Genomic DNA, 23927 nt, shown 5'->3' with positions numbered 1-23927 from the left:
ACTTTTTAAGGTACGACTGTATAGTTCATCTCCTATAGGTAGAAAGTTTTAGCCAGCCCTCTTCACATGGACCAGCCCTTGCTGAATCAGAGCAACAGATTTTACGGGATTTGATGAGTGATGCTATGGAGGAAATTGAGACTCATCAGACTGTATCTGCCATGAAGCCAGAGTCTAATGGTAAGAATCCTCTGGAGTACACATAAAGACCAACTTTTGAGTGGAAAGTGGGATTGAAAATTTTGTGTGTATTGAGATGCTGCAGCAATAATGGGAGTGTGCCTTTAATGTCTGAAGTCATCTATTGAGTACTAGATTCTCACTGTTAGTAACAGTAATGCAAAAGTAATTTAATATTCTGGACATTTACACATTAGTGAGATAGTGAAGACAGCAAGGAAGGAATCTGGCTTTGTGGGACTCTATGAAAGACCTCAAATTTTCTAAAAAGTATGTTAGCACAGGTGTAAGTTCATATGGCATACTGTGATATGGAGGAATCAAAGACCTCCATTTTGTATACAAAGGTAGTTCAGGAGGATGGTACAGTTCCAAGACACAGAAAGAATTTGAAGCTATGAGGCAGTCTTTTAATTAACAGATAGAACAAGATCATTGATTTAATTGAAACGTTATAACTTCTATGTTCTGGGCAGCTCTAAATCCAGGTTTAAATTGACTAAGGATTTTGTATTGCAAATAGTGATAATATTTATTTCCACAGTGTCCTTATTTTGATGGTGAAATGTGAGCAATCAGTGTGATACTGAAAGTTATTGATAGTAAGACCTGTGGTTTTTCTTTATTTTGTTGGTACATCTCTACTAGTAACTAGATATGATTAAATTGTAATTGTTTCGATTGTACAGTAGGTTAATTTTTGAAAATTGTATTTATAATAGGAATTGATTCAAGATATAAGCAATTTCTCTTCATGATGGAACAAGTTTTAAGTGTTAAGTTACTTTGTTCATATTTTCATATTTTATAAAGTTTTTTCCATTGAAACATGTTTTTTCTACTTTTCTTCACCTCCCAGGTGTTTTGGATGACAGGTCTCAAACTCAGGAGCCGTCTTGCTCAGATCTCTTCCTGTTCCCAGATGAAAGTGGAAATGCCTCACAAGATTCAAGCCCCACTTATGCTTCATTCACTCATCACCTGATAAATGAAGCTGTGGGAGATGTTCCTGCAGAAAGTGATGACTTCTGCATTCTTTTCGCCCCCAAAGTCGCTGTTGCTGTAAGAAGTTTTAAGAATTACTTAAGGATTTTTTTATTTTTATTTTTTTAAGTAAACGGGGTCAGAGGAAAGCTTATGTAAGACCTGGAGAAATTAGTCTTCATAGTGCTTTTTGGGGGGGCTTTTTGGTTGATTTTTGTTGGTGGCTTTCTCATTGAGAAGTGAGTATTTTATATATTAGTGGACACAGTATCACAGAAATCTTTGTGTGCAAGGACTTAATGCACTGTTGGGAATAAATGAAGCTATTTTCAAATATATATATAATTTTTCAATATCAATGATATGTAATCGTTCTGTGATCTGAATATTATGTCGAAGTATATTGGTAGTTTTTCTACATTTTATTTATGATTTATTATTGCTATTTTGGCTTTACAATAACAGCATAGTTTAAAAAAAGGTTGTAAAAAATTACAATACTCATCAAATTAATATCTTTGCAAGTCTTTAACATTTTATTCATTTTTGTCGTACTCTAAGCTTTCAGTGCTTTAACGGGCATAAGGTTCTTACAAACCTCAGAGAAAAGCTTGTGTATCACTTCACACTACTATGTGACCACTGCATTAAAAGATTTAGGAAACTACTCAAACTCTTTGAAAGCAGCTTGTGTTCCTGTTCTTCATATCACCTCTGGTTGTATTCTGTTTAATAGAAGTAGTTTTGGATTCCTGAATAGAAGATGTATTTGACACATTGTGTTTGAGCTAGCGCAGTAGTCTGAGGTCTTCCATGCGCATGTGGTGTGTGTATATATATATATATATACATATATATATATGTTTACTTGTTTGTTTCACCTCAAAATGTTTTGTTTTGATTTTTAGTTTGGATGAGGAGTTATTATTTTAAACTTCTTCTCAGCTTCTACTTTATTCTTATGTGTATCTATGTTACTCTGTAAGAATCATTCCTAAACCAAGCCTGTGTTGTGTAAGCTTCAGAAAACAGTACAGAGTAGACTTTTTTTTCTCTTTAAAGGAAAGAATTAGACATGTCAATAAAGACCGTGAACTTCACCTTCTCAATATTATGTACTTTTTTAGGACAAAGAAGAAGAACCAGTAATTAAAAAAATGGTTGACGATGCAATTATTATAAGGGAAAATCATTTCAGCCAACCTATAAAAAAAACAGATACAAGCAAAGCTCCCCTTCATTTTCCTGTTCCTCTGGTACGCTATGTTGTGAAGGAAATCTCTCTTATTTGGCATCTTTATGGTGGAAGGGATTTTGGGACTGCACCACCAACATCTCCAGCTAAAAGTTTCATGTAAGTGTTTGACATAGTTTTGTACATTAGGACATTTTAAAATACTTTATTTCCCTTTAATTTGAGATTGTATAATGAGATTAACCTCAAGTTTTCCTCACTTGCTCCTTTGCTTCCTCCACATAAGGACTGTTGTTATTCAGTTTAGTTTGGTGTATTTTTTCCATGTCTTAACCTGAGCAAGCTGTTTTTTTGTTGTTTTTTGTTTTGTTGTCCTCCTTTTTTGTTTTTCTTTTTTGAGGGTGGAGGGATGGGTGTGCTTTTAAGAATTATTTGAAAAGTTAAATTTTCCTAAGCAGTTTGGTGTTTAAGGAGTGAGTTTAATAGACTGTGATGGCTGGAGTCTGATTTTACTTATGTCACATAAGTTAAAGAGGAATTAATATTGTCATGGCCAAAATTAAGGAAATGTTTTATTAAGGTGAATTTGGTAGGAAGCATACACCTTGCACTTTAAGTATGCATTACTTGAGCAATAAAAAGAAGGGATTTTGTTTTGGTAAACAGTAACACAACTTCCAGTCTCTTTTTGTCTTGTAACCCATAAAATCTTAGTGAGTAATAGACAGTGAAACATGCACATTCTTAGAGTTGGACTTAGAGTGAGATGGCTTTAAATTTAGACTAGGAAAGTGTACTTTCTTTTTCTTTAATTTCCACAGAAGTCCCCATAGTTCTCCTTCTCATACACCAACAAGGCATGGAAGGAGTACAGCATGTGGGGGAAGAGGAAGAAACCCAGATTTCCTAATGGAAATACAATTGAGCAAGGTGAACGACTGTCTGTGTGTGAATATGTTTACATGTTATATTGGTCTAATATCAGCTTTCCATTAGATGCCAGTGGAGGAAAGCGTACTCAATTCTATTTACATCTAATGAATCACATAGAAAGGGGTAGATGTGTTTAACAAAAAACATATTTGTTGTTCTAGCAGAGTATTGCTTGGTTGCTGACCGAACCTGTTTCTAAAGATGGAGGAAAAGCTATTATAATACTCTTAAAGTTTGTTTTCACCACGCTGTACAGCAGCTAGTCTATTTTTCTGTCTTCAGTTCTACTCTGAATTAATAGACCTATTATGAAATTCAACGTTTAGCAAAATAATTGGGATATAGATCTGTTGAGACATTCGGTTTACCATTGGACAGCTGGTTATTAAACAACATCCACTTATGGGAAACACAGCAACGATATGATATAACATTATTTTCCACCCTTCAGGAATAATTATGCTGCTATTGTTTTGAAGCCTGTTTAGAAACTGGTAGAAACTAGGTGCATGATTCAGGTGCTATGAAGAATATTGGCAAGGAGTTAACCAAATCTTATGTTAAAGGGATCAATAACAGAACATTATTTTAAAATAAAGTTTTCTCAAACACTTTCATAAATACGAAAAGGTACTACGTAAAACTGAATGCCTTTTATAATCTGTGTGTACTTCTGGAGTTTAAAATTCGTGTGATGACATTAGCACTTTGATATGATTAGTATCAAATATTTTTGGCAAATCTTATTTTATTCTTTTTGGCAAAGCATGGCATTGCAATAAAAAAGAGGTAAACAGGAAGAGTTTAATATTCCATGTGGAAAATTTAATATGTGGAAGTATAATGTTTCTGAATTTGCAGGTATTTAATGAGTAGGTATTTGGTGTTAGTACTGAGGCATAAAGTTTTTTCATACTTAACGTTGTGCAAGGCTGTATAATAATAACTATATTTAAACAAGAACCCAAGGAGAAGAAAATACTGTCAAAATTGGGAAGTTTCTTAACAGTATTTATGATCAACTATTCTTGTCGACACTTACAATGTTATCACATTTATCTGGAGTACAGGGTGCAGTGTTAAAATCTTGGTATCTGGCCAGTAAAAGCCACTGTTCTGGCCTACCCCAGACAACTTGCAGACAAGTATGCTATGGGAGTTAAGACAAGGCATGATTTGTAAGAAAGGAGACGCAGGTACAGGATTGAGGGGAAAAAGCAGAGTCCATGCTAAAATGAAAAGCAAAACTCGTACTTCATTTAACACCATTGACTCTTTGTTGTGGTTTGAATCGACATGCTAAAATATGAGTACGTGCACAAATAGGAATTGAAAGATTTCTAATGCTAGGGTATTGAAAAATCTGAATAGTTTTCAGAAGTCCTGTTATTACTGCAAATTTAAAACAGTGGACTGAGCTTTAAAGTTCGTGTGGTTGTTTTTTTTTTTGTCTGTTTGTTTGTTTTCCAAGTACTATTCTGTTGTTAAAACTTTTTTTATCACTGGAGCTGATTATGTTGTTTTTCTTCATATATTAAAAGGTGAAATTCCAGCATGAGGTATACCCTCCAGGTGGTGCAGAAGGTGACTCTAGTCTGTTGGAACAGCCAGTGTCACGTCAAGTTTTTATTGTTCAAGACCTGGAGATTAGAGACCGCTTAGCTACGTCACAGATGAATAAATTTCTTTACCTCTACTGTAGTAAGGAGATGCCCAGAAAAGCGCATTCAAATATGGTATGTTTATGGAAAATTTTAATTCACTGTAATTATAGTGGTTGGACTATCATTGTGGAAGTTGTATACAGTTCTTAATATTGCAGAAGAAGGGGCATGAAGCATGAGATCGTGGAACAATGAAGTAATATAACTTATTTTGGTAGTTATTTTCTTGCCTCTTTTGAATATGAAAACTAATGAAAAAGTCAACTTGAATATTAGTATGTGAGATATTAATTTTCTTGAAGTTCTGTCATTTTTAGAAGGTATATGTGCAGGACTACTTCAACAGCTTTCAAAACTTCAACAGCTTTCAAATTTTGGTTTTGAACAAACATCGCTTGTGTGTGTATTCTTAAAATTTTATAGTCTTACTGCTTCTGTAATTTATGAATTTAATTTTTTAGAGTTTTCTTATTGTTGGTTTAAAAATGAAATTAAAACAAGCTACTTATGCTATACTAGCTTTAGAATTGGCAAGTGAAATCAGATCAGTACAGAACTTTTGCAGTAAATATTTGTCCTAGCTAGTGTTCTGAAATGATTAGTACAGAGTTCTTGCAGTAAATATTTGTCCTAGCTAGTGTTCTGAAATTTAACAATTGTGAATGTTACTACTTACTTATCTTGTTGCTGTTCCTCAGTTAACAGTTAAAGCATTGCATGTCCGTCCAGAGTCTGGCAGATCCCCACAGGAATGTTGTTTACGCGTTTCACTAATGCCACTTCGCCTCAACATTGACCAGGTTGGTTGTGATAATGAAATATATATATATATATATATTTATAAATATATATTTGATGGTGTTCTTTCCTCCAAATACTTGCGGCCATCACACCTGTTTTTATGGGATTAATTCTCAGTTTGGTACATTTTCATTTATGATCACAGATAACTTTAGATCTCTGCTTCTCTGTTTATGTCTGTGTTGGAACTTGCCTTGTTCTCTAGCTATTATAGACTTTGCATTTAGAAACTAAAAATATCTATATAACTGGCTTTTTTCTTGAGACTAACAGTTCATCTTCTGAGATTTCTGATGGTCTCTACATGTCTTGAAATGTCGACTTCTTAAAAGCATATGCTTAAATGTGGACAATTTTGCGTAGTTTGCGAATGAGGTAGTTTAGTTGTTTTTAACTGAAGAAAAATTAATGATTAACCTAGAAGCTGTTCACACCATTTTAGTCAAGGGCAGTCGACACTTGAGGACTTGCTTCTCTACTGTGAAGTGTTTGCTCTCCTTATCAACTGCAGTGGCATGAAGAACAGAAACAGGAGAAATTGTTTTACATTCTTTAGTGAGCCTTCAGTGCATGTTAGAGACCAGATTTTCCTTCTAATCATAGAAGAATTCTACTCTATATTGTTTGTAATAATTTTATACAGAAAAATAGTACGGAAATACTGCCATCTAGTGAGGAAGTACGTACCTTCTTTGTAACTTCCGTTTTGTACCATAATCAAATTCACCTTTACAACTTCTGAAAAATAAACCACAGCTTTCCCAGAAGCACAAGGCTGCGCGCAATTATGTCAGAAATTCTTGTTATTTCTTAAGCTGTCTGCTGATCAGTTAGAAACAAAAAAAGGAAAGAAAAGAATGTCCATATGTCATTAATCATAGGATGAATAAGGCACCAATGTGATGCATCTTTCAAAAAAGAAAATTAGATGTTATAATATGAAGATATTAACAAGACATTTAGCAACCACAGAGTTATTAATGCCTTTTAAGGAAGTAATAGTGAGATCTGATATGAAATTATTTGTCTGAAATTGATGGTATTAGTATAAATGAATATAACTAGGCTTGAATACCCTTTTACTGGAAATCAGAGGAATGTTTATAGCCTTTAAAACACTTGAATTCTGGTACAGGCCTCAAAATGCGTGTAGAGATGATGAAAACAACCTTGGAATTTTAAAACAGTTAGATATATTATGCAATCATATTATATGTAGCAGGGGGCAAGGACCAAGAGGGCCTTTGCAGTTTATGTCCTAGATTTCAAATTGGCTTCTGCTTAAGGATCAAAATAAGGAAATGTGTTTTGTTTCATATCTCTATAGAGATAGAAGACCTGAAATTGCAGGTTATATTTTTTAGAGAAATTGGTATTTTTCTTTCCCCTTTATTATTTTTTTTAACCTGATTGTATTTTATTTTTGACACTAGGATGCCTTGTTTTTCTTGAAAGACTTTTTCACTAGCCTGTCTACAGAAGTAGAACTCTTAGTTACTCCAGATCCTGAAGGTACACTTTAAAATATCTCACATGAAAATGTTTCTTCTTTCTCTTTTAGTATGTAAGCATATCTATAAATGTACATGTGAATCTCATGTATAGAAGAAGTTATGATAGTGACCAAAACCCAGTATTAGTAGTTAATTTTTTAATTATTTTTTTTAAAAAAAGATGCTTGGGGTATTTTTGGTTTTCATAAGCACCAACAAAGTTTCTGAATGTCTGGGAGCTCCACTGTATAACATGTTTCACTGAAATTGGAGCATATTAAATAAGAACTTCTGAAAAATTGGGGAATGTATATATAATTATGAGTTCCCGTTAGATAAAACAAATGCATTATTTTGTACCTCTTGCATAAAGGAATATATCTGTCTAATAGCTTGAAGTTGTATAACCCATTGAGAAGAAACAGAGCTCAAGTTTATAAATAGGCAATGCAATGTACGTATGTAAAGCGATACTTCAATCGGTATTTTGAAGCGACACTTCAAAAACAGTATATATTGAAATGCACATTTCCTCTATTAACTATATTTGTGAATTTATTAGCAGCTATCCTTTCCCTATTTCTGTTGAGAGATCATACTGAAATGCATAGGTAATGAAGTGTTGTGCAATGTTGCTATTAAAATTGGATGAATTATTTTTGCCGATACATAAATCTCAACTTAAGCTTCTTGTAATGATTTCTAATGATATTTAAGAATTTAAATATTGTCTGGCTGCTAATTACTACAAATTAGTATTTGCACTTAACTAAGGTTAAGGCATAAATAAGGCATAAGTACAGACTTTTTGTAATCACTGTGGAAAAATCAGTCTGTTTAATCTGTACAATCTCTTATTATCACAGTTAAAAAGTCTCCTGGTGCTGAAGTTACATGTAGTTTGCCCAGGCATGTCAGCAGCCTTAAGGACCCAAGTCCAGTCATTTCTTTCTCATCACACAAGCAAACAACTGAAAATGGTACCGTTGATCCTATGGATGTGGTTAATGGAGATGATCATCATTTCTCACAAGAAGCGACGTCATACAGTGATCAGCCAGTATTTTTCAGGTAAATTTTTGTTACAAAATTTCCAGAGACACACAACTGTTCTGCTGATTGATTTAAGAAAGGGTGATGATAAACTAATCACACCTTATGGACAAAGTGCAGTTGTTGTTTTTTATTCACTGATAATAGAGATCAAATGTATTTGTTTCTATCATGGGAAGGTAACTAATGAATTTATTACTTACTTTTGTACAATACTGTGCACAAGAAAATACAATTAATTAAAGCTGTGCCATGTACAGCACCAATATGTTATACAAAGATATTAAAAAGAGCAGGATTGCTAACTTTCCTGTAAATACTACTTTTGATTAGATTTTAATAAACCAAGAAAAGCTAAATTTGCAATTGTATTTTGTCCGATTATTCTTAAGCACTTTAAGGTATTCTTAAACTATATTCTTAAGTCCGATTATGCTTAAGCACTAGCATGGTATCTAGAGGATTTGTGGTTTAAAGAAAAGGATGCGACGCTCTATTCCATGGTGGGAAACCATGGGCTACTTTTTGAAAGGATAATCTTATTTCTGATTTATGTTTCTTACTGTAAAATTTCCTTTGTATATCTTAGAGAATTTCGTTTTACATCAGAAGTTCCGATACGGCTTGATTACCATGGTAAACATGTATCAATGGATCAGGTTTGTATATAGCGTTGATGCTGTAAAACAAAATGTTTGTTTTGCTCTCTTTTCCTAAGAGTTGGACTCTATTTTATGCTTTCTACTCATTATTAATGTGGTTTTGCGAATTGTAGAGCACTTTTGTCTTATAGTTTCAATAAAACTTAATCTTGTTCCATCTGTAATCTGAAAATTGAGGGATAGATCTTCTGGGTGTGATTAATGCAGAATGAAACCTGAAAGTCATATTTATCAGCTTAGTGACAGGCTGGAAGTCTTTCTGCACAGCTGTGGTGTCCGTCAAAGGATGATACCACTGTCTGATGCTAGAATTGAGCATTTCATTTTCTATCTCAGTAATGCCAGAATAATGTTACCTTTTTTTCTCCTGATTTCCATCCCTTGTGGTCTAGTAACATATGGGCTTCACTGGCACGTTGGAACCTCGTACAGATTTAAAAAAAAAAATTGCTCATAGTTCTTTTAAAAATAATTATTAGTTAATCAGGTTGGTTTTGTGTGTTATCGTATTGGTTTTACAGAGCAAACTTCAAGACAAAAAACAAAAAAACAAACCTGTTTGCAGAACCAGATTTGTAGTCTGTCCTGGCCAGTCAGTAAGAAAACATAGACAAATAGAAGCAACAACTTCTCGAACTGGCATTACCGCCAAAGAAATTGTAACATGAAATAGCAGCTTTATAACGCTTGGAAAACAGTAATGCCAGAGCTATGTTTACATCATTTATTATATACACATTTTCCTTAGAGTAGCTGATTAAGCCAGATTCCATCTTTTGCAAGTTATGTAAAAACTTGCAAGTTAATCGAACATGGAATTCATAGCATTGTAACTAGTGATGGGGGGAGAATCAGTTAAGACAGAAATATCTCCAATAGGAGTCAAGATGATGAAATTATCTCTCACATACAAATTGTGATGCTGAGTAAATTCTTATGATAACAAAACATTTCACTTACAGGGGACGCTAGCTGGGATTCTTATTGGGCTTGCTCAGTTAAACTGTTCCGAATTAAAGCTGAAGAGACTTTGTTACAGACATGGGTAAGTTAATCAAATTGTAGCTAGCATCTGTATTACAGATTGGACGTGTTTACAGTGAATAACTGAATATAGCAATCAAAAAGCAAATTATCCAATAAGACACATTTCTAAAATCTGAGACACTTTCTAATAACATTTATAATGAGTATTTCATTTTGAGTAGGCCTAATATAATTTATGATAATTTTTTTTTGAATTTCACAAAAACTATTATCAATAAATATTTGTAAATGGGTGTAGTTCAAGAAGAACATCTGTTTTTAGGACGTTATCTAATACATGTGCTATTTTTGGTGATAAACTCTTTATTTGTACATTTGCTTCCTCTTGAACTGGATATGATTATACACATTAAACTCTTGGTTTGGCCAAGTGCAACAACACATGACACTTGAAATCAGTTTCCCTTTTGTTTAAATGGCATTTGCATACTTCAATGAATAATGTTTCTTTTATCAGGAATTCTTTGTATTTCAAAAGTATATTAATGATTTTACTTCAGCTTATTAGGTGTGGATAAATTGTTCTCCTATGCAATCAGTGAATGGCTTAATGATATAAAGAAAAACCAGCTGCCAGGAATTTTGGGAGGAGTAGGGCCTATGCACTCGCTAGTGCAGTTAGGTAAGCTAATTCTTGTTTCTATTCAGGCACACAATGGCATTTTTTTTGCTGTTGTTTTGTTTTTCTGTTTCTTGTTGTGGTTTGTTTTCCTAAAGAAAAAAAAATACAAAAAGAAACAAGAAAAGACACTGTTAACTCTTGTTTTTACTTCCTCTCCGGGCAAACTGAGAACTTAAAGAGAACTTGCTAACTGCGGTTGTTCTGTCTTCATTTCAGTTCAAGGTCTGAAAGACTTGGTGTGGTTACCAATTGAACAGTACCGGAAGGATGGCCGTATTGTAAGAGGCTTTCAAAGAGGAGCAGCATCTTTTGGTACTTCAACTGCAATGGCAGCGCTGGAGCTGACAAACAGAATGGTTCAGACTATACAGGTATAGTGTATTGCTTCTGGAGTTAGACAGAAAATGAGAAGTGTCACTAGCAAGTGCTTTATGTTAAGCCTTAATGCTATATTTAAGCTTGGGAGTATGCGTAAAAATAGGAGTAAATGAATGCTGTACAAATAAAGCAGAGATTGGGCAAAGGTTATGGCAGTTTGTGAGGTGAGAGTGGTAGCATCAGATGCAACATCTATTCTGTTAAAATATTGCCCAACACTCAGGCTGCAAGTGTTGCATTGTAATACATGAAAGACATAGGAAGTGTTCAAATTTTTTTGAAAATGTCAGGTTTTCTGTGCTTAGTTACTGAAGGGGGAGTGGTAGGAGCGGGGAATAGTAGGCAGTAACCCTAGTCTTGGTTCAAAGTGGTAACAATGTTATGTTCCTTAATGTCAAATGCCTAGTGACAATACACTTTTACCACCTAATTTTGCAAACATGGTATAAGTGCTAAAGTATGAACATGCATAACCGAAAAATATTATTTATGAGTGGAATTAAGTATCTCTGTGTGTGTGTAAGAAAACATTATTGTTCAAACATTTCAAGTTTTTATCTCAAGCATTTTCTACAGGTTGGAGGATGCTTTTGAAGTAACATCAGTTGGAGGACTGGGTTGGGGGGAATACCAAAATCTACAGCATTCAGTGTTTCATAATGGAACTTCTGTAGTTGGTGCAGCTATAATATATAGAAGTTCTTATGCAAAACCTTAACCTGATGTAATTGAGTATTGTTTGTAGCATTAAAAATAATAATATTTCAATGATGTTACCTTATAAGTAGTTTAAATATGGGATCTGATCCTAAAATAAGACTTCTTGTTTATCTTGCATTTGCTCCTGATTATCAGGCAGCTGCAGAAACTGCATATGACATGGTATCACCAGGGCCTACCTTTACTGAAACAAAAAAGATAAAACGATTCCCTCGCCATCGTTTGGCTCATCAGCCAGTAGACTTACGGGAAGGCGTTGCCAAAGCATACAGTGTAGTAAAAGAGGTGAGTGCAAATGTAACCGTCCTTAACATAATTTAAGAAATATCTGAAGACAAAGCAAATAGAATGTCAGATGTTAGTTTAAGCTAACCAGCTGATGAACAGGTTTTAAGTTTTGAACAAGACTGTCTTCAATGGTAGTCTTAAATCAACAGAAACCTTGCATGGAAAATTTAGAGAAACAAATTAAGATGTTATACAGTTAATCGTGAACAAGTCTTCAGAGTTCTTCAGTTGTGAGGGTGCAACCAGAAGTTAAATGATATATTGTCATCTGTAAGCTCATAGTAGTGTTATTTTAAGTCTCATTAGAAGAATTAAATCAGATTTGTCAAAGTATAGCTGTATTACAATTATAATACAAAAGTGATAAATGTTGTGCAGTTTTAAGTTGCCCTTAAAATTAGGAGAGGTTGCTTTGTCTTTTTCACTGTAACTAATTTCTATTAATTTCTTAAAGGGAATTACAGACACAGCTCAAACCATCTATGAGACTGCTGCTCGTGAGCATGAAAACAGAGGAGTAACTGGAGCAGTAGGAGGAGTCCTCCGCCAAATTCCACCAACTGTGGTAAAACCCTTCATTGTTGCAACAGAGGCAACCTCAAATGTTTTAGGTGGAATGAGAAACCAGATCAGGCCAGATGTGCGTCAAGAAGAGTCTCAGAAATGGCGCCTTGGGGAAGATTGAAAGTAAAAAGATCTGGCCCAGCAGCCAGGTAGTAAGGCTAGAAATGCAGAGGATTTTCCCATTGGCAGCCTTGGGTGAAGCTCAATTGTTTTGTTATGCTCATCTCAGGAACAAACAAGGTTTTCACCTATTAATAGCAAAACATCCAACCAAAAATATTTATGAAGTGAAAAGCAAATTGGTACTTGCTTACGCTGTGTGTTACCAATACATTTGGTAGATAGTGCCAAACATAGCAAAGCATGCGCTGCCAACTCAGAGACATGCTTGCTCTATTCTGTTTACCATGTTTTTTTGGTAGATACAACATCTGAAGCAGTAGCCTGTAAGGCAAAACGAAGTATACTTCAGAGATGGTTTTTGAGCATAGTCAGGGAACTGTCTTCAATAAAGGGCTCTGTAGATGCTCTTCACTGACTGAAAGATAAAAGCTTTCATTTTGGATGTGAGACATGAAGGCTGTATAATATGGAAGTATATAAGATGATACCATTTAGTGGTCATAAGCATTGCTTTTAGCTTGGCACTTAAAAGAGCAAGCTTGATAACCATTCAGAGTTTAGATTCAGTGTTGATACGCCTATGAACAGGATTTGTTCCTAAATATTAAATACCTACTTTTGTGGGTCTTTGAAGAAACTGAATGTTGCAGAAATGTTCTGTTGTGTTGCACTTTAAAGGATATGGCCTGTATATTGTGCTTTTTTTATAGTGTGAATAAAATGTAATGTGCATTATCCTTTATGTGGTTTAGAAGCTTACACAAATTATTGACAAGAGCATTGTTTGATGATTCTACAGAAAGAAAAGTGTCTTAAATTTGCTTAAACTACTTGTTATATGTGAAAACACTTTTGTCTTCTGTTACACTAACAACAATGCTAAAAATAACTGTTCTTCAGAAAAACAGCAGTTGTGTTCTGAATTGTAGCCAAAATGTCTTTCTAAGAATGAGGGATCCTAAGCAAAGTTTAAAAAAAAATAATAATAAAAAAATCATAAATTCATAGTTAAAATTATGTTCAAACTTGTAACAATCTGCTTTTATTTAAAAATCACACTATTGCAAAATTGCTGCTCTCACAAGATATTTTTAATTTAAATTGTGCGTCATCAGTTATTTGTCAATGAGCATTTGGTGTCACTTAATTTGAACTGGGGATAGGTGAGAGGATTTTAAAGAAATCTTCAAAAATCAAAGTGGATACTGACGTTATTTACAGTTTAATAGGGGACCAGGGTCTCCCTAGAGCTTTATTAAGCAACTGACATTGCACCATTTCTAGAAAATTAAAAGGCTAGACACTAGCTGTGCCAGAATAACCCTTTATTCCTTATATTAGCAAAAACTGGAGGATAAAAAGTAAAAAGACTTTTTTGAACAGAAAACTACTCGTTTTGAATTTTAAATTTTTGGGTGACCAACTGGAAAGTTAGTTTGTACTAGTCCTGTGCTTCTCCTACATATGTGCTATGGGCAAATGTCTACTGAAAGAGGGACATCAGATGCTTTTGGTCTGAGTTGAATCTCTACTGGTAATCAGGAGATAGCCTCCTTTTTTTAAAACCTGCCGCTAGCAAAAACTTCGCTGGTGGGTATCACAGGACAAATAGGAGCATACAAAGGAAAATAGTTATTGCTTATTCATCTTGATATTATACCAGCTGTTCCTGGACACCAAAGAATCTGTCTGGAGGGTAAATGATTTTAAAAATGTCCCCTCTGCTGGAAAGACCACCGCAGTTTGCTTTATTATTTTTAATAAAACAAAAATCCATTTACAAACAAGTTCTTGCATTGGGTGGCAAGTGGTATTACAAAGTTGGCTTTCATTTACTGGAATCTTCTTTGAAGACCTGGGTATTTTGGTTAAAGGACTTGTTGTAAGCAGGAGAATGTTTTTGAGGGGACAAATACCTGCACATTGAGCAACTTGAAATACTTTCTGATGTAAAAATATTTGCTGCAGATCATACTTTTCTTCAATAATTATTTGCTGACTGCTTCAGTAAGAGCTCAAAGCTGAGCATTTTGCACAGAAATGAGTTCCATGTTTGCAGTTTGGCACCTGACTGCCTTCTCAAGAAGTGGTGATGAGTCAATGCAAGTAAGTAGCAATGAATCATCTTCATTTACAGTTACCATACTACATCACTTCTGCTGGTTCGGTTCATCCAGTTAATTGGAATATACTGTAATAGTATAAATCTGCATTTTTTTTTCCTTTTTGACATTGCTGAAAAGGAGCAGTGGCATTTCAGTGTTCATTTCATTTTCCATTCTGTCTGTCATCATCTGATTGTACAGCAATGCAGTTAGAATATATTTTTATATGAGCGCATGCTGTCAAGGTAAAACATTTTATAGTGTCTGTCACTGTCGGCAATACAGATTGTACAAATTATTAAACTTTACTTTTCACCATTTAAACTCTTGCATTTACTTCTTGCATTTTATTGAGCCTATTCAGAGAAATCTTTTTTTTTCCCTAGCTTTTTATTTTTGCAAGCAGTTTCTTAATAGTTTCTTAATCTTTGGATATATATTCAGCATTGTTTTTCATTTGTAACATTGCCTTGTGGTGTTGGAAATATTAAAAAACAAAACCAAAAACCTCAAAACTCCCCCAAACTAACCTTTACATTTCAAAATGTATTGTGTAGGGGAGAGGATTGTGCTTTAAATCAAAAGATACATATTGTCCATGAAAAGGGATACATCAAAAGTTCTGCTCAGTACAGTAAGACTTCTAAGGCATTGAATACACAAAATACAGTTTGACTCTGGACATATTTCCTGGAAATGGAAGCCTATAGGTTGCTGTGGTTTTGTTAGCATGGGATCTTCCAAAAAAAAAAATTGTTACACTTGAAGTTTCTACTGAAATCAATTGCTACAGATATTACTCCTTCTCATAGTTTTAGTGCGTGTAAACAGGCACAGACCATGTTAAAGAAGTGAATTCGGTAACGTTGAACTAACCCTACTACTGTGCTACTACTATTACTTAGCCTGATACTTTCCAGATAACAGGCCCAGAACTGTCAACATGGATTTTCTTATGCATCCTGGCACTTCAGATAACATGGTGATGAATGCCCAAGAACTACATGAGAGACAGCCGTTCTTTGAAACAGGCAAAAATCCCTGCTTCATAAGTATCTAAACAATGACTGAAAGCAACGAGTCATCACTTTCATGCAAAGGCAGCTTCCATTTTCTTTCAGATATCAATTGACAGTTTGTAAATACCACAGCTTTTTAGCAATCCAATATACCCTGTGCTTACTTGCATATTGATAAGCATTGGGTCAGTCACCAGCGAGTTCATATGTGTTTAATGGATGTGCATGTTTTTATTCTCTCAGTAAGTGGTTAATTGTGGTCATCTTTTGCTCATTAACAGTTTTTTTGAGCTGGCAAGAAAGGTTTCTTAGTAAACCAAAAAGCTCTTAAGTGGCTATGAACAAGATATTTTTACTGAACATGATCCATGTACCTGCAAATGTGATGCTGATTTTACTTTAAATATTGGAACATATGTTTTTGTAAAGCAGTGAAATCCAAAAATTTGTTTAGAACAGTTACATACTTTCAAGTACCCTAAATCTCACAGCAATAGAAACACTTTCAGAAAAGATGTGGGTGTTGAAGTCAGTTTGGATCCATACTCCACATAGTTCTTTCAGTGTCCAGACCTTGTGATTTAAGCTTCTGACAACTGTTTTAAGTTGCTGTACCTGCTGAATCTTGTTTACAATTAAAAAATAAAAAATAAACTCTACGAATTAAGTACATAAATACAAATCATGCGTTTATACTGGATTTCTTAATAGTGAGTTAGCTCAGACAGAAACAGTGGTTTGTGTATATGTTTGTGTACATTTTTTACATTTTTGCATTTCTAGTAGCTTTGTGGTATTGTTTGTATATAATTTGAAAGTGTAAAGGATGTAACATCATTAAATAGAAACCACTGTTGAAGGGAATTGACATGTTCAACTTGAGTTATTTTGCTTAAAGCTCTTGTCTCCTCAATAGGTGTTTGAGAATTATTTTTAGACCATAATTTATATGGCACTAAATATGTATATTTTAGCTTATTAAAGTGCTGAAAGGCCTGAATGCAAATAGGTTGTCCTGTTAAATATGTTTAATTGAAAAAAAAACAACACACAACTTTGTAACAATATATAAATAAATACCTTAATTTGTTCCTTGAGTTGGTTTTCTCTACCTGTGAATATAAATAATACAGAAATCATTCTCCCCAAATATCAAAAGTTAACTTTCAAAGCTTTTTACCTATGAAACAAAGTTCTCTACTTAAAACAAACAAGCAAACAAAAACACAACACCAAACCAGAGAACGTGAATCTTCAAAATTGCATAGAGAAAGCAAGGACAAAGAGAAAAGCTGGGAAATAAATGGGCTTAGCTAATACAGCTTTAATCCACCCTTATTTTATATCAACAAAATGCTCTTTAACTCTGGCTTCACATATTCTTTCCCAGGCTTCCTTATTCAGTTTGTATTCCTTATCCCTGTATTCAGAAGAGATTTTAGAGCTCTATTAGGTTCCAAACACTGTGGAAAATGCAAAATCATTCATTCAGGATCCCAGTATGATGCCTGCTTCATAGGTGCTTAGTTAAAAGCATCTGAAAGACCTTAGGCTGAGTGTTGGATAGTATTAAATACTGGTGGCAGTGCTGCGTTCTTACTGTGTTTTGTCATATTTTTATAGTCTAAAAAATCAATAAAAACACAAGCCTGCTATTTAATGCCTGAATAATTATTTGGTCAGATAGTAAGAAGCAAGCTGACTTCTACCCTGTGCAGCTCCTTCCCCCCTTTTTGTTATTTAACTTCCAGTTGTATTATTTTGGTATAAAAGCTGTTAATTTTGTTTTAATTTAAGAAAGTTCTAGGTAACCTGGTGGTGAGGAGAGAGGGATTTTGGTGTTGTTTGCAACCAGGGTGGACAAGAATCTTCTCTGCTTTTCTAAACTTTTATCATACAAGTGATCAAAGCTATTTTAACAAATGCTTTGCAGAGGAGAAGCATGGACCGTAGAGGAGAAATAGGGAATATCTTGGAATTAGTCATTGATCGTCCTGAGAGGGTATGAAAAATGAAAGGATTTTTTTTTTCATTTGTACCCAATATTTCTTTCGTGGATCAAAAGTGATGAAGTTACAAACTGATTTGCAATCAGTACTTCCCAAGATTTTTGGGGCTTAGCTGTCACTTGTAAGAAGGCAATTATATGAAAACTACTAGTAAGTATTTGTGCTTCTCTGAATTTAAGCCTGCTGTAATTTAAGTTTGTGTCTGCAAAGCTTGTACCCACCTTATCAGAATACAAGGCTTCATTTTGCTTGTATGTGCTGTAAGGAGACCATCCAGAATGGCACAACTGGAATTGCAACTCAAGGAAAATGTCAAAGGAGATCTATTCCTGATACCAAGGCGGTCTCCTGCCATCTCCAAGTTAGTCCCAAGAGCAGAAGAGACTGACTCCACAGCCTGTGACGCTTCAACCAGCTGAGAATTTATGGGAAGCCACCAGTATGACACATCAACCAGGACCACCGTTAGCTGTTGTCCTTGAACTGCATTGCTAATTGAGGATGAGCCAGGCTGAAGTGTGCCTTACTGTGTGCTTTAATTACTGTACTTTACTGATAGTGATTTTCTTTAAAAAACAATCTTTCAAATGTGTTATGAAGTGATATTTTTCTTCTTCTGACAATTCATATTTGTAGCAAATAGTGTTTAAAACCATACAGTATTATGATACATTACAAAAGGCTGCATAAAGTTGCTTTTTGAGGCAGATAAATTCAGGTTCCAGAGCTGTTTTGTTCTGAAACAGAGTGATCAGAGGAACACAATGTGCTGAGGGGCAGCAATGAAGTATTTGCTGCCCAACAGGCAGGGGAACAGTTCAAGCTCCTTAGATGTTTCTGAGACAGGGAACAGAATTACGCTGCATATAACTGATTCATTTATGTATGTAATTATTTCCCCTGGTGTAGATTTCATTCTTTAGTAGGAGCTTGAGTTTCACATTTGGCTCTTACAGGCCAAGATTAGGTGCCTTCAGGCAGGAAAAAAGTTTTGGGGATATGGTCTGCCTCGTGTCCCTCACTGTAGAACTCAGCAGAATGAGGACCTGGTCCATGGTAGCTCATGGGCACAAAGGTAAATGTGCACAAATACTCAGCAGGTCTCAGCTATCTCAATAGGAGGCCTTTGGCTTCATTGTAGGCCTTAGCACTTGGCAGTTCTTTGATATTGGATATTTGCTGGTGATTCCATCAGCTCCACTGATCTCAGAGCACTTCTTTCAATTCTTTCCATTCACCTCTTCTGTCAGCAGAGGCTGAAAATGCTTCCTACTGATTGCACAATACCGTCTGAGGGAGGTTTATGGCTGTTTTTAAGTGAAAAGAGCTGTGAACTTGAGGAAGTTTGACGGTGCCATGCTATTTATTCTAACTCTTGCAGTCCTTGGGCAAATGGCAGGTCAAGAGACTTGAAAGGTTGCAGGCATGGCGTGCTGAAGAGGATGCTGAACAATCAAGGAGAAACACTGCAGAGTGCGCTATGAGAGCGTTTGCAAGGTGATGGCATGGGTATTGCTGAGTTTACGTTTTGATATGACCAATATTTTACAGATCTGGATCCATTGCAGCTGATAGAAAGCCAGACAGCACATGGACCCGGCAATGATAGATACGGGTGAGTATGTGTATGTGTCAGATGTTTGTACGAACACTTGGTACTGGGGGCAGAAGGCTAACAGAAAAGCAAAACAGCAATATGGGAAGATGGAAAAAGTAGTGCTCAATTGTATAAACAGGTCCTTTATAGGAATCCAAGTTATTAGGAAATACAGTTCCTGGCATCATCTATCTTTTTAGTAATGTTTAACAGATCTGAAGTGTTTCCTGGAATTACTCAATAAAATAAAATGCTTCACAGTTATTATGGCATATCTCCGTGTACTTGGTGCCAGAAGTATCTTCAAGAGCACTAAAGGTATTTATTTTTAGCATGAGACCTTCAGAGATGCTCTTGAGTTCCATTTTCGCTTGGCCTTTAGGATCTATTTCGTACTTTCTTGTAATGACAAATACTCTTTTAGTTCTTTTCCATTTCATTTCTGCTTCCTGAGCACTTACTTTGCTCGGAATATTGAGCAGGCCAAATTCGGCACAGGTAAGTGAGGGGGCAGCAATTATATCAAGTTCATTGGAGAAACCTTTCTTACTTCATTGTCTGAATGTCATTCAAACCAGCAAAAAGTCCTGTCTCAGGGCACTGCTTTGTATTTTTAGTGTTTTCCTTTCATAAGAGCTGCAATTTAGTAGCAGGTAGCCCCTTTTTCCTTCATCAGACCAGAGGTGATGCACCTCCAGGTAAATTCTTTATTAACACAATGTAGTTTGACAATTCATTCAAAAAAATGACCTTCAAGTTCGAGAAGATCTGTTGACATAGAATTACAAACTCGGCCCTGTCTCTTTGAAATACCCCATGGATGCTGCGGAAATAACAGGAGGCAATTACAAGGAGCGTGTCCCACTACATTAACTGCTAATGCCTCTACACCGTTGCCTTAAGCCTCTCATATCATTTAATGCAAAGATCCACAATGACATTGAGAGAGAAGGTTTTCAAATATGATTTTCATCATAACCATCTTCTTTTTGTCCTCAGTCTGATTTTTTTTTCTGTTGCTGCTTCCTATTAAGTGTGAAGCCCTAGGAACAGTTTTAAACAGATACTTGGGAAGATGCAGAAAAGGCCAGTAAGGCTGATGAATAAAGGTGAGCAGTATTTTTATTTCTGCCACTCCTGAGCTTTGCTGATCAGCGCTCATGTCTGAATTATTTGGTCAGTATAGCTATCCTAAAGGCAGTTGCTTGAATTCAGACTTACCATGCAAAAGAGAGAAAGGAAGAGCAGATTCTTCATATTAACATCGAAAGCTTGGAAAAAATGGTTTGTTTGTTTTCTCACCCAACTTAGGAGCAGATATTCAAACAGGTCCACAGGAGCCCTGTTAGTGTCAACTGAGTGACAGTTCTTCGTACCTGTTGCTCGCACAAAACATATCTGCAGCAAAGTTAATATAGAGAAAGGGCAGTTCATCTGCCCTAACAAAGACGCCTGAGCTGAAGAGGGAAGCTATGAGTGTAAGCATTCTTCCCTCCTGGGGTCCCAGGTCAGGGCCACCAAGCACTGGGACGGATGAGCATGGGTATGGATGGAGGAGGAATGCAACTCTGGCACTGCGTGACAGTGGTTCCTGAGCCACAGCAGCTTGGCAATGCCCTGCTGGGTAGTGCGGGCCGAGGTCTGGCTTCAAGTGCAGGTGTTGTGCCCTGAGAACCACAAGAGGCATGTCTGTAATGTGCACCAACGGGGGTGGCAGGCCAGCCAGCTCTTGGTCCCTGCGTGCTTTCCTGCTTGTACCTTCTCCTGTGCTCTCAGCTGCAGAAGAAAGCTGTAGGAGTCTACTGCAGAAATGAAAAAACAAACAACAACAGCAACAAAACAACAATTATTTCCCCATTTATAACAAGGGTAAAGTGAGAGTTTGAGGAGAACTAAAAGAGAAGACTCCTTCAAAATCTTTACTGTTGGAAAATTGAAGAACCTGCTTGCTTAGAGTAAGGCAACGAACTGGGAGCATTTGACAGACTGGCTAGTCTCCAGGGGAACTTCCACATGACTGAATCTGCATTTGCTTTGCTGAAAGCTGTTTCCTTCTTCAGATCGCTTTTCTGTTTAAGATCGAGTCCACTGTGTTAGAATTCAAGCAGCAAGAAATGACGTTCAGAAGACATTTGAAAATCCTGAATTTCTTTGCAGTGTTTTCAAAAGTGTCAGCTACCACTGCAATGTGAAAATGATTGAAATGTGTTTTCAGAATAGCTCGTTTACATAAGAAACAGCAACTCTACTTTTGTCTATACATAAAACTTCATCCCAGGTGTCAACTGTAACATAGGAACTGCCTGTGTAGAGGACAGTGCTAAAGCTGTCCTGGCCCAGGACAGGTGGTGCTGGACAATCACTGTCAAGATCGATAGCTAAGTGCAATCTTAGGTACTACCGTGTGTACCTTTTGTGGGGCAAATTTACACCCTTACATGGACTGTAACTGTGACAGTATTAGTCACAGCAAGTTAAGGTCTGTGAGAAAGAGTAATAGGCAATGTATTTTCTGCATCAATTAAGATATTTCATGAAGGTTAGCAGTAATTTCCTCAAGTTTTCTCATGTTCAAGGGGGAAATTTCTCAGTTCTTCATACTGAAATGCTGGAGTTAAGCCTTGAGAAGAAACTGATCATACCAGTAGGAAATACTGCAAACATAAAAGTGCCTGCTATGGAAGAAAATAATGTGTCATAGTATCATCTACAGTCATTCACAAAGGCCACGGAGTGTCACAGTAAATTAAGTAGCGCTCTTTTCCAAGACACCCACAGCTGAAGTGATGGATCTTCATATGACAAAGACAACATTAACCACCGCCAATACATTAGGTCCTCCTTCAGTGGAGAAAAAATTAAAGGCTTATTTAGAAATGGCATATGCATTGACATGGCCTCTCGAAGCACAGTGATAATTGCTTTTTGTATTGCATTGTTAAAAATAGTTATACATGTTTATAATAAAGACAGTCTGTAAACTGCATTAAGAATATTTGAAAATATTAAAAAAAATGCACTACAGCTTTGAATGGTGACAATGCCATGTCATGTTAACTTTAGGAGATGTTATTCTTTCCATTAATGGAACACATCAGCACGATGCATGTTAGTTGCACAGCTTCCACTCAAACAGTTTGATGCTGCTAAAATGCATGTGTGCCATTTGGGCAGTTCAGGGCATGATTTCCCTTAAATTCAGTTCACTGAAGAGGACAGTCAGGGAAGATGGTGGTAACTGGCTGAGGAAAGATTACTCTTGTTTACCAGCTTTCGGTCTAGCCAAAGAACAGTCTGTGCTTTACTGACTGCCTGGGATAGCCTGTTGTCAAAGGAGTCCTGCAGAGCAATGCCTACCCTAAATGACAATGTTACATCAGCTTTAAACTTTCTCTAGACATTTTTTTTTTCAGTTCCTAATCTGGAAAATGTTGTAGTTCCCGTTTACTCAGTAATTGAACAAATGGTGTTTATTTATTCATTTAGTTATCTATTTTTTAAGTAGTTTGACAAATAGGATTTTTTTTGAGATGCTGTTCCACCAAAATCAAATATTTTTCCTCATCTCAGTAACCTGCAAAAACCTGTTAATAGTCTTAATGAGATATGGATATATAAGGAATTGAAGACAAAATGGTTATCTCCAGAAAAATATAATCTCTGATTAAAAGCCAGGAGTTATGGATTTACCTGGAATAAAAATCTCCTTGTGTCTATGTATTTCCTATGAAATTATAGACTTTTTTTTTTTCTCTATGCATTTACATTTTGCTCACAAAGTGTCTCAAGCTGTCCTTCACCCACCTGTCCATCAGCTACTCTGTCCGTGCTCTGCTATGCCTCCCAAGCTGTGCCAAGTTAGCTGGCTTTGTGCATGCCTCGTGAATTAGAATAGGAGTTGGATAATTAATAGTTTGCTGGATTTTAGTCACTTTCCTGATTCAGTTCATCACATGTAGACAGATCCAGCCACCCTGACTCAGCTAGAGGAGTAAGAACAAACAAGAGGGGAGGACAGGTCAGGCTGGGCAGGACAAACCAGCAGAGTCCCTGAAATGAATATTTGGGAAACTCTGGCCTCAGCAAGATCAGATACATTTGTCTCTTCATGCGGTCTTTGCGAGAAATTTAAGGGAATTCACCTTCCCGTAAGCAGACTGCTGAGGAGTGCTCATAAATGTTACCTGTCACACCAAGACAGGACTTGTTGCTCAGCATCTGGAAACAATGTTTTCTATTCCACCTGCATCTCCATTTGTGCTGGGATATCTAATACTGTACTGTGTTAATGAGATGATACTGGTGCAGTTTTTATGCCACTTGTAATAATAGTTTAAGTGGTAGATTTTAAAAGTATTGAAAGGATAGTTTGGAGACAAGCAAAAGACTCATTAACATTAAAATACGTACAGAGGTGGCTTTAGTTTGCTTTGCCTACACCAAACATAACTTTAAAAGTGCATTTTATATGCTATAACTATTTCTACAGG

General features: G+C 35.8%; 1 protein-coding gene across 4 annotated transcripts in view; it reads left to right on the top strand.

Annotated features, from left to right (window-relative positions):
- ATG2B (autophagy related 2B) overlaps positions 1-16928 on the top strand; it is a 49708-nt gene extending 32780 nt beyond the window's left edge. For 3 of the 4 annotated variants that reach the window (XM_048070392.2, XM_048070391.2, XM_048070389.2), the window contains exons 29-42: positions 39-180; positions 1040-1242; positions 2292-2518; positions 3181-3289; positions 4834-5028; positions 5655-5756; positions 7191-7269; positions 8117-8321; positions 8893-8962; positions 9928-10010; positions 10513-10634; positions 10851-11005; positions 11868-12017; positions 12475-16928. In XM_048070392.2, coding sequence (XP_047926349.2) covers positions 39-180; positions 1040-1242; positions 2292-2518; positions 3181-3289; positions 4834-5028; positions 5655-5756; positions 7191-7269; positions 8117-8321; positions 8893-8962; positions 9928-10010; positions 10513-10634; positions 10851-11005; positions 11868-12017; positions 12475-12705 — 2073 coding nt within the window. In that variant the 3' untranslated portion in view covers positions 12706-16928. The remainder of the gene's footprint in view (positions 1-38; positions 181-1039; positions 1243-2291; positions 2519-3180; positions 3290-4833; positions 5029-5654; positions 5757-7190; positions 7270-8116; positions 8322-8892; positions 8963-9927; positions 10011-10512; positions 10635-10850; positions 11006-11867; positions 12018-12474) is intronic. The other variant, XM_048070390.2, reaches the window with a different exon arrangement.
- The last annotated feature ends 6999 nt before the right edge of the window (positions 16929-23927 follow it).

Source organism: Anser cygnoides, chromosome 5, assembly GCF_040182565.1.
Source record: "Anser cygnoides isolate HZ-2024a breed goose chromosome 5, Taihu_goose_T2T_genome, whole genome shotgun sequence".
NCBI lineage: Eukaryota > Metazoa > Chordata > Aves > Anseriformes > Anatidae > Anser > Anser cygnoides.
This window is presented reverse-complemented; position numbering and strand designations above follow the sequence as displayed.